We start from the raw sequence: 13028 nt of genomic DNA on the forward strand, positions 1-13028 counted from the left end.
ACGCTATTCATTCACTCAGAACTCGTTTATTATTATAGTATTCTACCGATTAAGGTAGGTTTTCATGGAGTATCTCCTTTTCCTTCCAGCACTGCCTTCTTTAATTCACTGTAAGGCCTACTCTCCTTCAATCTATCTAAAAATCCTACTCTTTTCCTTCCCCTTCCTCGTTTACCTAACATTCTACCCTCTAACACCATTTTCAACATCCCCTCCCCGCTAAGCACTAACTCCATCCATACCTTCTGTCTCCTGCGTATCTCATCTAAAAGCTGCCTCTCCTCGCCAACCATTTCCAGCACTTCGTCGTTCCTTTTCCTCTCCGTCCATTTCACCCTCTCCATTCTTCTCCATACCCACATCTCGAATGCCTCCAATCTTCTCTCGTCTTCTTTCCTCAGTGTCCACGTTTCCGCACCGTAGAGAGCTACACTCCAGATCAAACTCTTCACTAACCTTTTCTTTAAACTCTTACACAACGATCCTCTTAGAAGCTCCTTCCTGTTCATGAACGCCTCCTTCGCTAATGCTATTCTCTTCCTGATGTCCTTACTACTGTATCCGTTTTCCTCTAAGGTACTGCCTAAATAGTTGAATTGTTCAACCTGCTCAAGTTTTTCACCACCCACCTTTATCTTGAGTCTCACATTCCTCGCTCGTGATGCTTTACAAAACCGCATTACCTTAGTTTTTTTGTGATTAATCCTCATCCTATACTCCTCGCAACGTTTGTATAACGCATTCACTAGAGCCTGAAGCCCCCTCGATGACTGGCTGATCAACGCCTGGTCATCCGCGAATCTCACTGATTTGAATATCATTCCTCCCACTTTAATTATGTAATTTAAATTTGTGTCATGTAAACATACTTCGATATGGGCTCGATGGATTCGAACTGTTCTTTGTTATTGTTTTAGTATTGTTCTTAGTTAATGAATGGAGTTTTGAAAAAGAAAGGGACCCGATTTTTCAATTTTTCGATCTGTCGCCCTCTTCTCGTGCTATTCGCTGCGCAAAATCACCGGCCAATCGCAGATATGTTGATGACTTATTGAACTCATGCCGAGCATGTTGGCTCTCCTAAGTAGTGATAGAAAAATCGATTTAGATTAGAATCAAAATTAAATTTTAATTCCTAAAGATCGAGGAAGTCGAGGTAAAGTTTCGATCTTCGAGTTTCGATCCAAACCGGTGGGGTGGCTAGGAATTTCGTTTGGGGGGGGGGGGGGTTGTTGTTCGAAAACCAGGGGGAAAAATTTCTTAAAAACAGGATACTTAGTATAGGGGTTTAAACCAATTTTCATACTTTTCATAATCGAAAAAAACTTCATTTGTCAAAGAAATCTCTTGAAAATTCATAATTTTTCAATACTTTGTTTTCTTTTGTCTAGGAAGAAAGTAATTGTGTTTTTATATTTCCGGACCCCCTGCACCTTCCCCTTGCTACACCACTTATCCAAACTCTAGTTTTAACTTCGATTTTGACCATTTTGTTTGATCTCGAAAGAATCACCACTAATTGTAAGATCATCCATCTCATGTGATAGACTTTTCTCCAAGGCAAGTAAAATTGGAAAGCACACTCTCAATCATCAAGAAAGCATTTCATTCAGTTGATGTTTCTTAAAAATTTTAGTGAAGCCGAATGCTTACAAGCAGTGATATCAAAACTTAATTCGAGTATTTCAATATAGCACTGGAAAAAAATCTCAGCCAAGGGTTTAATGAGAAAATAAGCAATAAATAATTAATAATAAGACACAAAATTATTGCTTCTCAGCAAGGTTAATATATCATTAACTTGGTTTATTTAAGGAGGAGGATTGTGTATTCTCCACAAGAAAGGCACTTGATGTGTTTTCTTTATTGGAACAATCTTATAATGACATATGCTGTGTAATAACCCTAGCTATTGTTTCATACCCTGATAAAAATAAACTCCTCCATTATGGAGAGGTTTACCCTCCATTGAGGGTACAGGAAGGATAGGTGTACCCTTCCTGTACCCTTCAGCAAGGGTACACGAAGGGTATTTTAGAACATTGGTGGGTACGCCCTCTCCTTCCTGGAGGGTACGGGAAGGGTTTGGCCAGCCTCGATGAAGGGTACAGGAAGGATAAGTGTACCCTTCAGCATGGGTACAGGAAGGATAGGTGTACCCTTCCTGTACCCTTCAGCAATGGTACACGAAGGGTATTTTAGAACATTGGTGGGTACGCCCTCTCCTTCCTGGAGGGTACGGGAAGGGTTTGGCCAGCCTCGATGAAGGGTACAGGAAGGGTAGGATAAAATAAAAACTAAAAATCCATAAATTAACATAAAAATTTAAAAAATCGCTAATAAACTAAATTAAACGAATGTGGATGAGTTGCAACAGTGATTTCTAAATTTATAGGGCATAAAAAAAATTAGCCTTCACGTGGTCTTGAACCCAGGACCTACATGTTACAGGATTACGAACTAGAGATTTAACAACCTCGGCTACCGAGGTACTTGACAGGAATAGTTTCTCAACGGAAATTATACTACAAAATCTTAAGATGAGAATCGCACCCGGGCCTATGTGGAAGAAAGCTGTGACTTTTTTCTACCACACCTATTTTGATTCAGAAAATAAGATCGGCATTCAAATACTGAACATCACTCTAGCGATGTCTCATTGTCAGCCACACAAATAGGTTACATCCTAAAACGTGAATGGAAGTACTTTTAAATGAGCTTTTTTCACACAATTACGGAAACTATTGTGTACAGTGGCGTAGTCAGGAATTTCGTTTGGGGGGGGTCCAAAACCAGGTGGGAAAAGTTTTGAAAAACAGGATAGTAAGTATTGGAATTCAACAAATTCAAACACTTTTCATAATCGAAAAAACTTCAATAGTCAAAGAAATATTTTTTAAATTCATTATTTTTCAATATTTTGATTTCTATTATGAGGGAAAATGATTGTGTTTTTATACTTCGGGGGGGCGGAGGGTCCGAACCCTCCGGACCCCACCCCTGGATACGCCACTGAATATGTATATTATTGTTTTCCTTAAGGAAATTTTAAAGATTAGTTGTGTAGCCCGTCTATCTTTGCTTTCAAAGACTGCTTACGTTCTTGAAGGGAACTCAATACTCTTTAGCAGGTGAAAGTAGCTAAGGAGACTCTTTCAGGATATGTTTTCTTCAGTTATAAATGCTAAGTCCCAAGGAAGGGTAAACGAAGGATTTTTCTCTCCTTCCCTTACCCTTAATGGTGGGTAGAGGAAGGGTACACGGATGGTAAGGGAAGGAGTTCCAAGGAAGGGTACACGAAGGATTTTTCTCTCCTTCCCTTACCCTTAATGGTGGGTAGAGGAAGGGTACACGGATGGTAAGGGAAGGAGTTCCAAGGAAGGGTACACGAAGGATTTTTCTCTCCTTCCCTTACCCTTAATGGTGGGTAGAGGAAGGGTACACGGATGGTAAGGGAAGGAGTTCCAAGGAAGGGTACACGAAGGATTTTTCTCTCCTTCCCGTACCCTTAATGGTGGGTAGAGGAAGGGTACACGGATGGTAAGGGAAGGAGTTCCAAGGAAGGGTACACGAAGGATTTTTCTCTCCTTCCCTTACCCTTAATGGTGGGTAGAGGAAGGGTACACGGATGGTAAGGGAAGGAGTTCCAAGGAAGGGTACACGAAGGATTTTTCTCTCCTTCCCTTACCCTTAATGGTGGGTAGAGGAAGGGTACACGGATGGTAAGGGAAGGAGTTCCAAGGAAGGGTACACGAAGGATTTTTCTCTCCTTCCCGTACCCTTAATGGTGGGTAGAGGAAGGGTACACTGATGGTAAGGGAAGGAGTTCCAAGGAAGGGTACACGAAGGATTTTTCTCTCCTTCCCTTACCCTTAATGGTGGGTAGGGCGTGGGTTGTGCAAGGGTAACTACCCACCATGAAGGATCCCACCCTTCCTGTACCCTTCCTGTACCCACCATGGTGGAGTTTATTTTTGTCAGGGTATGGCTGATCAACTGTATTTGTAATAAGTAGTGTCACCTCTGTCATTATTCTTAAAATATTAACCCTTTTTATTTTGTGATTTTGCAATCTCATGATGTGCAAACTCTAAACTCCTTCATATTTTGCGTTCTTAATGCATTGGATTTGGTCAATAAAACAGCATCCATTACAGCAGTGAGCTCTGAAGATTGAGGAGTTCATCAAAATTATTATTTCAGAGAAAATTTATTGTGCTTATACTGACCTGTTCCCTCTTTACAGACATACACGGGCTCAATCTTGGTGGCAGTGAATCCATACCAGATTCTCCCAATCTACACTGGAGAACAAATAAAGCTTTACAAAGACAGAAAGATTGGGGAGCTGCCACCGCATATATTCGCCATCGGAGATAACAGTTACACCCACATGAAAAGGTTTCTTCAGGACCAGTGTATAGTTATCAGGTAATGTACCTTTTGAGGATATAATCACCTTCTGTATGAAGTGAACTAGCCAATTAAGCTGTACATACTAATTGTAAGTGTAGCCTATTGTAACTCGGTCTTGTATGTAATTGTAAGCCTAACCTTCTGTCTCCTTCATATCTAAAGTAGCCATATGTCCAGGTTTGGCTTTTTAGATTGCTTCTTAGGGCATTCTATTGGTTTCCGAAAAGCTATATGGCCTAATTTATTTCAACCAAGTAATGCAATTGCATAAGAGCTATTCATGAAGTGTTTAATAATGAAATGGTTATCACCAGCTAAGTTGGTGGTAACAAATTATGGAAAGGGCAGATGAGAGAGGTATAAAGGTTTTAAATATAAAGAAACTGTGAGAGTTGGCTACCACACTCTTGTAACAGGTACTTGTTGGTCACTTTTAAGGCTATTAGTTATTTCAAAATTCTAAGACTCTAATGGATGTAATCAACTGATTCTTTTTCATGTGAATTATGCAGTGGTGAGAGCGGTGCGGGGAAGACAGAAAGCACAAAGCTTATCCTGCAGTACCTTGCAGCGATAAGTGGCAAGCACTCATGGATAGAGCAACAAATCCTAGAGGCCAACCCCATCCTAGAAGGTAATGTAGATAAATAGTTTATTACAGTAAGACCTCTATGTAGTGAACCTCTTTACGCCGTAAACCTCCACACTTCATACCACCCCTACAGTCCCGTCTGATTTACATGTAAATTTATAGGCAAACCTCTATGTAGTGAACCTCTTTATCTCATAAAACCTCCACTTATCATACCAGGGAGACACCCCCGAGATGGCCCAACTACCTCCGCAAATTGTACTGAGACAACTAGAGGCCATTAATGCAGCCGCGATTATGTACATGGAATAACATTTTCAGCGATTAATGTTTTTTTTTCTTATATACCTGTAATATGCTGTAATTTTCACATTAACCATTAATTATGGCCATTTTGTTCCATATGAGAGCATACCTAACAGTAAATAAGAAAAAAGGTATCCAACTATCCTAATAATTTTAAGTGACTGTTGAATTAAGAGAACTCACATTGGTGTCTCTCGAATCATGGTAAAAATCACGTAATAGTGCTAGCTTTCTGATTTTATCAAATAATTAATAAATGTTCACTAATGCATGCATGTTTGTTTAAACACATAAATTTAATGGTTTAAAAGACAGTAGTACCTTTCATTTCTGAAGGATATGAAAAAATGGTGCCTATCACTAAAACCTCTCTATAGTGAACCTCCAAGCATCAAATTGCCCAAATTTTGGTCTCCTCCATTACGATGTAAAGAGGTTTTACTGTATTTAGGGATGTGCGAGTACTCGAAAATTCGAGTCGAGTAATTGACTCAAAAGCAACTCAAAACACTTGACTCGAGTGTTTTGAGTTGCATTATGGATGTCAAGTCGAGTTGAGTAGTTTCAGTTACACAGCTGTCGAGGCCAGTAAGTTCCAAAATTTGCTGACAGGAAGCTCTAGCATAAAATTCATGCAATGATATTGTTTTGAAAGTCGATACGTGGTCATAATGCCCTGGCCTGCGAATTTCAGCTTGCCATAAACACAGCAGTCAACCACTATAGTCGTCGATGTGGGTGCCTTTCATCAGCCGTAGTGGCCCACCGTCTTCCAACCCGGCGGCATACTCGTAATCGGAGCGGACCGCTGCATCACTCATGCTTTCTTATCCGATATTTTTGTACCCTATGCTACTTTATTTATTCAAATGCCAAGAGAATAGGTAAATTGTTAAGATTTCTGAAAGAAACAAGAATATTTTTTCTGTAACATAAAGTCTTTACCTTGTAACTTTAAGGTTTTAGTGTACAATACCGGTTTATGATGTTATGATTACGGTTTTGTTGCAATAAATCTGTCACTTTCTTGCTTTCATTGTTGAAGGGCATGTTTTCATTTATCACAGTAATTAAAAATCTCAAGTTTTTTTCTTACTTGTGCAAAGGGAAGGATGAAATCATCTTGGAATTCAGCAACCTTTGCTCATAGCCTTTAGAAAAATGGTTCTTCATCTTTTACATGTTTTATCTTCCATGTTGAAAATCAATTTGATATTTAGCTTGACCTAATTTACCTAATGTATGTGCATGCATGAAGGCTTCTCTATTTTTATTACTTTATTGAAAATGTGTAAGTACTGATTTCCAATCTGATTTATGGCACCTCCAACTTCTTGAATAGAATAATAGGGGCCCATCCCAATTTTCCTCTTACTCTTGTAGATTTTGGTGATTTTGCAGCCCATAAGATTTGCATAATCGTATTTAATTGTATGGTATCAAATTTGGCTTTGGCTGTGGGAAGAAAAATAATTTATGGTTAAGATTCCTTTTTACTTATTTATTGTTATTTTTTCTAATATTATGGATGTAGGGCATACATGTTCTGAATCCCTTACAGTAATGTTAATAAAAGAATTAAAAATTACCATAATCTGTAAACATATCTATTTATTGTCTATTGTAAATTATGATCACTCATTCAACAAGTTGCTGTAAAAATTATCATATAGTATCTTTTTTTTAAATGTTATAATTTTTTTGCTTTCATTAATATCATTTCATCCTTACTGAATTCAATTAATCCAAGTTTATGGTAGGGTTTGAAATACTATTGATGTAAATTTAAAAATGGGTTGTGAAGCTATTCACATACTTTTACTTTGTTCCAGTAGCGTTTACTGATTGTGAATCCTCTCTTTCAGCCTTTGGAAATGCCAAAACTGTCAGAAATGACAATTCTTCACGATTTGGAAAGTACATTGATATCCATTTCAACCGTGAAGGAGTTATTGAAGGTGCCAAGATAGAGCAGTATCTGCTGGAGAAGTCACGCATTGTTTCCCAGAGTGTTGATGAGAGGAACTACCACATCTTCTATTGCATTCTGGCTGGTCTCTCCCGGGAAGAAAAGCATAGGCTTCAGTTGGAAGATGCATCGCACTACAAGTACCTCACAGGGGTGATGGAATTTTTATTTTTTCTTTTATATTTATTTAAGTCCATATATGGGATGAATATTTCTCTCTACTTTAAAATTTTGCTTGCAAATGGTTTTTTCTATCATGTTTTCAGAATAATCAAAATGATAGACCCCAATTATCAGTGAGCTTAAGGCAGGGGCAAACTCAGCTTCAAATTTGGGGAGGCGGGGATCATGATATGAAATATGTATCAAGGTTAATTAAAAGACCAACAAAATATAATCACCAATTTACACATTTAATGGATTGTGTGGCTTTTTCACCCTATAAGTATTGCAAACCGTAGATGAATTGAATAGGTAAGGGTAGATCTCACCCTGGAGTTAGTCACACTTGCGTAAATTTCACACATTCAGAATAGGTCATCCAAATTTGAACCTGGGTCCCTTTGATCAGAAACCAAGCACTCTAACCACTAGCCTAACATGCTCCCCATTCTTAAGCTTATATATATACTTACTCAATGTTTTACTGAAATGAATTTGGCTGTGTTCTCAGTCTCTCTGATTACCCTTGCCACTGCAAATAGGAATGGTATGAGGGTGGTTTGACAGTCCATGACTTTTTGTATAGAATGTATTTTTTTCGGCAAGAAAGTGTTTTATTTCTCTACATACCCCTATGCCATGGCAATGTATAAGAATGTATAAAATTTTGAAACAGGTTTATACAATTTTTTCATAGGGGTAGTCTCCTTTTAGCTCAGTACAATAAGTCTAACATTTTTCCAAAGGTTTTTTTCCTCCTAAATAATAACTTTTATCAAGGGACTCAAAATAAGCGTTCGTTTCAGTGATAACCTCTTGGTTCGACACAAATCTCTAACCATTTAGCTATTTCTTCATACTATTTCGAAACAGAATGTAGTTGCAGGGAACTAAATCTGTAGTATATGCAAGATGAGGTAGCAGTTTGTAGCCTAATTTATGGATTTTTGCCATGATGATTACACACATGTGCACCCTTGCATTGTCTTGATGAAACAGAACTTTTTTCTTCGTCAAATACGGTTGTTTATCCTTCGAATTGATATCAAATCGGCCCAAAAGCTCCGAATAATATTCTCCAGTGATCACTTTACCCCTTTCAAGGTATCCTATTAGAATGATGATGCGTGCATCCCAGAAAACTGTGGCCGTGACCTTGTTGGCAGAGTGACCATCTCAGCCTTCTTTATGCACGTTCACCCACAGAAACCAATGGTCTTGATTGCCCTTTGGTTTTGGTATGTTGTGATGGATCCATGTTTTATCCGCGGTTAACTTGCTCAGATTGCAACTTCAAATCGCCAAACACTCCTTTGAAGTGGTCATATGGTTGTGCTTATGCTCGAGTGTGAGCAATCGCGGCACTCAATGTGCGGATAGCTTTTTCATGTCCAAATATTCATTTAAAATGTGATGTACCCACTCATTTGAGTTGTCTATGTTATCAGTCATCTCACACACTCATTGTTCGATCGCCCAGTATCATTCCACGGATTTTATCTACGATTTCTAGTGTGACGACCTCTTTTGGGCGTCCTGAAAGTTTGACGTAACTTGTGCTGCTTTGGCCGCAACAGAATACAGTGAGCCACTTCTTCACCATTGACATTGTTGGTGCAGAGTTTCCTTACTATTTACAAGATCTTTCCTTGGTTTGAGCGACAGTTTTTTCGCTCAAAAAATAATATTTAGTTAGCACGCAAAATTTAATTTATTCTGTTATTGTTAAAATTCATGAGGTTGTCTGCTTTCAATGGCTGTCAAACACAAACTAAACGACGGAACTAGCTCAAAATTTCGCAGCTGTTTATTAATCAATGGTAACTAATGGGATAATTGTGGTTTTGATATTAACTAGGTTGGAAATTTAAAAAGTCACAGACTTATCAAACAACCCTCGTATGATTCGAATATCTTGTCCACATATATTAACCAAATGTTCTCTTCCAGGGTGGGAGCATAACATGTGAAGGCCGTGATGATGCTGCAGAGTTTGCGGACATTCGCTCAGCAATGAAAGTTTTGCTGTTCTCTGATCAGGAAATTTGGGACATATTGCAGCTGCTGGCAGCTCTACTCCATGCTGGAAATATTCGGCATAAAGCAATCACCATAGGTATGGATGTTTACTCAAATAGTTAAACTTATGTATTGTTTTCTTTGTATCACTCATTGAAGAAATAGCACTCTTTGTGCACATTAAATGTCTGATCTCTCATACCTAATGTTCTCTCATTAATGAATGTCAGACTTGTAATTTTGGTTTAATGTATTCAGCTTTTCCCATCATCACTTTTGTAGTGTCTCACTATCCTGATTGAGAACTGATCAAATCTGAGTGCTCTTAGAACTAGGAGCTTTGTTGTTTGAGATTTTGCATCAATCACACGCCTCATCTCCAAGGGTTAAACAAACTGAACACATACTGCTGATATTCTATTGTATTTCCTTCAAGTATTTGCTCTCTCCTGAAATTGGTGTCCTAGTTTGTTTTTTCACTTTTCTCTACCCTGCACCCAGAGATGGGCAAAATACATGTCAAATGTATTTTAGATACAAAATACAAATTACTTTTGAAATCTGTATTTCAATTACAAAATACAAATTACTTCTAAAAATTGTATTTTCGATACTAAATACAAATGTAATTTCAAAATACTCTATTAAAATACGAAATACATGCCTTCACCGATGTTTTTACCTGATAAAAAATTATAATAAATTCAAATATGAACTATTTTTAGAATGAGAGGCTCAAACATTCTTGCAACGTATCTATTGGAAACTGGCAATTTGACCATTATCCATGGCAAAATGTCTTAAATAAAATGGAGAAAAATGTCTCCTGCACCTTTGGGAACAGCGTCAGATTCTACAAGTCCCCTCCACAAATTACTCAATGCAAAATTTCGTTTCGCAAAATACTCCACACGCGACTACGTTTTGCAAGTATACAAGGGCCTACGGGTGTTATAGAAGTAAATTAAGGGGCAATTTATCGTTCCATAGATGGCAGGCTAATACAGACTCAATCGGGATCCCTGCCATCTCATCGCACGCTCTTTCTACTTATGCACAAAAACATTACATGTATTTTGATTTTGAATGTATTTTTAAAATACAAACTACTCTTTAGATGTATTTTCGTTACAAAATACAAAATACTTTCAGAAAATTTATTTCCGATACAAATTACAAACTACAAAAGTATCGAAAATACATATTTCAAATACAAGTATTTTCGATACTGCCCATCTCTGCCTGCACCCTTAATGTCAATGATTGCTGGGTTAGGGATGTATTGGGCTAAGTTATCCCTTGCACCTTAAGGGTTTTCTCCGCTTTTTCCTTGTTGTATGAGAGCATAGTCTCTGTTATCCATTCATATTATTGTAATTCTAAGTGTTGTATAATACAGCCCTCCATTCCTCTATTACCGAAGCTGGTTCTCTCTGTTCTGTGATGTTCTTTATCCTCCCCAAGTTCTTATCTATAGGTCTTTCTCTAGAGACTTTTCCTTCAACTTTTCCCTATATATTATATTTCTCACATAGTCACTGTGTCTTAAAGCCAACAAATGTGTCCACTGGGTTGCGAATGGTGGACCAACATCTAGATATAGAGGTTAGCTGCGATAAAAGCAAGTTCACTCGTAGAATAAGCAGTTGTGGACAAAAAGCGATGGTGTTCTAAGGAGGTATTGGTCTATCCTTAGGTAAAGCAGGCCATTTAAATGATACCAAAACCTGTGGAGATGCCGCGACATTGGGCCACCAACAATTATACCTCTCATCACCTGGGGGACAGGGCAGCTGCCTCCCCCCTAAAAGTGGAAATAAATTTAGTTCAAAACGAAGGTTTTGAACAAATTTTCTTCTGAAGAAAAATGAAATTAATCTAAGACATGGAAATAAAATAAAAATCATTATTTTTCTAGCAAATAATTTTATAAACCAATAAAGCGCTGTCATAATTTTCTTAAAATATTGGTATCATTATCCTTTTCTGTGTTACAACTTGAACAACCACGGCTTGACCCTCCCTCCTTCCTCCCCCCCCCCCAGTTTTGATCCTGGGTATGCCCATGAGTGCTTTATTTTTCTGTTTATATTTACTAATGGTACAGGTAGATTTTCCTATGGCACATATGGTGGAATAAGATTGATTTCCTATGGTGGGAGGTAGTTGGTTTCATATAGGGATGGTTCGGGGGCATGCACCACATCTCAATGGAATGATGGTATGGGAGGATGTTCCTGGCATGAGTGGATCTTCCTGGTATGGGTGGATCCACCAATTAATCACAGGGTTCCCACTCAACCGTGAAAACCTTAAAACCGTGAATAAGCCGTGAATTTTGTACACCGTGAAAAAACCTGGAGAAAGCGGTGAATTTCATCCTAAAGCCTTAAAAATCTCTCAATCCTGATTTTATAATAGTAGAACTATTAAATTAGTATTAATTATTATTTCTTTTTACCATTAAGTTCTACTATTCGTTCTAGTTCTACTACAGTAAATTCCGGTTATTACGCGCCTCACTTTACCGCGGTTTCGGATATACCGCGGGTCTCACCATGTCCCCCGAAATGATTACATTGACCTTTTTTTGAGGTAGGTAACTTTGTGGCGAATTTTATCTCGGCGTGTCTACCGACGCGTCGCAACGGCGCTACTTCGAGCGACTGTATTAACGCGGTTGGCGACGTATTCCATACATTGTTTCGTAGCCATAAAAAAAACTCGGTAATTCCTGATCGGTCATTGTGTCTTGTGAACTCGAGCTGAAAAGTGTTTTGCACGGCTATAATAATTTTCGAGATTCAGGGAGATTGAGATAATTCTCTTTCGTACGTTCGCACCGCGGCGCTCAAACCAAGGTAGGTACTCAATGCCCACAGGCTTCGAGCATTTAATGATGAATGAGCTGTTTTACCTTTGTCTTTGGCTTAATATTAATATGAAAATTACTTTTTTACGAAAATTTTCATTGATTTTAGGGTAAAAACGATGTCTGCCAAAAGGAAAACTTACACATATAAAGAAAAGTTGGGCATAATCGACAGAGTGAAACGCGGTGATTCAAAATCAAGTTTATTCAGGGAGTTTGGTGTTCCTGAAGGAACTATTCGTGGTTGGATGAAAGAAGAAGATAAATTACGATCACATGTTGATCAAGTGGATGACGAAATAGGACTTGATAGAAAAAAGGCCAGATTGAGTGCTGCTGGTTTACGTGGTTTGTTCAGAAGCGCAGTGAAGGTGTTCCATTATCCGGTCCACTTTTACAAGCACAGGCAATTAAATTAAATAAACAAATAGGTGGTGCTCATGATTTTGTGCTTCTGCTGGCTGGCTATCGAGGTGGAAAATTCGCCACGGGGTAGCGCAAGTTAACATGCAAGGAGAATCTCGTTCCAGTGACAGTGAAGCAGCTAGAGAATTCTGTGGGACTTTACGCAAGATGATTGATGAACGTGAGTACACTGAAGAGCAATTGTATAACTGCGATGAAACCGCTCTCTACTACAGATTGCTTCCAACAAAATCACTTCATATTAAGAAGTCGGCAAATAAATCCGG

The 13028-nt window shown here is 38.3% G+C and overlaps 1 protein-coding gene across 4 annotated transcripts in view; it reads left to right on the plus strand.

The window, feature by feature from the left end:
• The window catches only part of LOC124167720 (myosin-VIIa), a 255992-nt gene that overhangs the window by 155192 nt on the left and 87772 nt on the right, over window positions 1-13028 (plus strand). For all 4 annotated transcript variants that reach the window (XM_046545727.1, XM_046545729.1, XM_046545728.1 and 1 more), the window contains exons 5-8: window positions 4247-4431; window positions 4929-5050; window positions 7180-7436; window positions 9396-9561. In XM_046545727.1, the coding sequence (XP_046401683.1) occupies window positions 4247-4431; window positions 4929-5050; window positions 7180-7436; window positions 9396-9561 (730 nt within the window). The remainder of the gene's footprint in view (window positions 1-4246; window positions 4432-4928; window positions 5051-7179; window positions 7437-9395; window positions 9562-13028) is intronic.

This window comes from Ischnura elegans, chromosome 11, assembly GCF_921293095.1.
Source record: "Ischnura elegans chromosome 11, ioIscEleg1.1, whole genome shotgun sequence".
NCBI classification, from domain to species: Eukaryota; Metazoa; Arthropoda; class Insecta; order Odonata; family Coenagrionidae; genus Ischnura; species Ischnura elegans.